Consider the following 1,716-nt stretch of genomic DNA (forward strand, 5'->3'; position numbering starts at 1 on the left):
CTCCTTGTACCCGACGTAGTTCGGGTCGCCGCCCGTCAGCCGGTTGAACTTGCTCGGGTGCGAAAACTCGCTCAGGTTCCACCTCCGAAAGTTGCGGTCGGGGAGGCACCTGTGCCGGCGGCGGGAGGGGCGCGGGAGCTACAGGAGGACCCCCTAACGCGCTTCTTGCTCCGATGCGAGGCGCGGCGGTGAGGGAAGGAGAGGGCGGAGGCCGGCCCCCCCCCGCGCGCGACGGCGCGCCTCCCCAGCAGCGCCTCGCAACACGCAATCCCGAGCTCCGTCTTGCCGACGCCCGACGGGCCAGCAAAGAGCAGCCGCAGCGGCCGGTCCGCGTCGGAGAGGCCGAGAAGCCGGCGGCGCAGCGCCCGCCCGACGACATCCTTCGCCGCCGACTGACCGTCGATCCTCCGGTCGAGCGCCGAGCGCAGCGAGCGGAGGTGGCCGCCGGACTGCTGCTGCGGCATCGCCTCCACTCGCGCCTCCTCTCGCGCCTCTGCCAGCGCGCGGGCGCGCTGCTGCCGCTGCGCCCGCACCGCCGCCTCCATCTTCGCGGCGGCCGCCGCCGCCTGAGCCGAGACGGGCTGCAACACCGGGGCACCGCTCACAGATTTTACTCCAGGCACTCGGTCGGCCGCCATGATCCGGATGGAGCGGCACGCGGCGTGCAGGCGGACGGAGCGGCGGCACGCTGTGGCGGCGGCGCGCACAGACGGCGCGGCGGCCAGCATGACTTCTCGCGGTCTGGAGGAGCAGATTTTTCTTTCTCTTTCTTGCAAGGGTGATCTGTGATCTGGGGGGGGCGACAGGGAGGATGTGGCCCTGAGTTATGTGTACGCCTACTCAGGGTGTGTGGCAGCCCGCTGGCTGTGTGTCTTGTGAGCCTGTTTGTGTCTGTGTGTCGCTCGTGCGTGTCGTCATCATCTGTCTAGGAGTCTAGCGTCCACCCATACCGCGTTGGTGTCCAGTCCGAGCTTGGCTGCTCTTCACCTTTCTACCTACCTACCTACCTACCTGTGATCTGAAGGGTCCGCCCGCAGGCGCATATTGTACACACACCGCGGGCGCGGCGCACGATCCACGAACGAAAGAATTTCATCGAGGAACGCTCGACAAATTGGTCCCGGACACGATGCAAGGAGAGCGACGTTACGCCGAGAGGCAGAGAAGCCGCGAGAGCAAGGGATCGGCAGGGGCGGCGGCGTCGTCGCATCTAATGATATAAGGGCCTCGCGTCGTCCGCCGTTTATCCCCGTGACCCTGCGTGACCCCCAGAACTCGCGGACCCGAGGAGTCTCGAGCTTCAGCTGGCGATCCATCATGCCGCTCTCGGCACCGCAGCAGCGCGAGCGCCGCGCCGCGCAGCGCGCTGCCGAGGCTCAGGACGCGGCTCGCGGGCAGCGCAACCGCCCGGCGCCGAGCCGGTGCTAGGCCGCCTCCGCTGCGCCTGCTTCCTTGCGCGCCGCTGGACGTCGGCCGAGAAGACCGCTTCCCTCTGGGGACCCGACTCCGCGAAGATCGCGCGCGCGTCGTGAGTGGCGGCGCGCGCGCGATCTCCGTTCCCGGGCACGCCGGTCGCAGTGGCATGGGCTCCCAGGCTCAAAAGCGCTCCCGTCAACAGCGAGCGAGCGCCGCCGCTGCTCCTCCTCCCGCCGCCGCTCACCGAGACTCGGTGCCGCCGTTCTCGCCGCCGCCGCCGCCGCCGCCGCCGCCGCGCCG

At 69.8% G+C, this 1,716-nt stretch overlaps 1 protein-coding gene across 1 annotated transcript; it reads right to left on the minus strand.

Annotated features, from left to right (window-relative positions):
• Positions 1-10: 10 nt before the first annotated feature.
• Positions 11-728, minus strand: EMIHUDRAFT_256210 (hypothetical protein; the record flags this gene model as incomplete). The annotated part of the gene is made up of 3 exons (XM_005768789.1): positions 11-109; positions 265-392; positions 624-728. Coding segments are annotated over 3 exons (332 nt in total), but the record flags the coding sequence as incomplete, so codon positions are not given.
• Between the last annotated feature and the right edge of the window lie 988 nt (positions 729-1,716).

The sequence above is a fragment of the Emiliania huxleyi genome (assembly GCF_000372725.1).
Source record: "Emiliania huxleyi CCMP1516 unplaced genomic scaffold EMIHUscaffold_4493, whole genome shotgun sequence".
NCBI classification, from domain to species: Eukaryota; Haptophyta; order Isochrysidales; family Noelaerhabdaceae; genus Emiliania; species Emiliania huxleyi.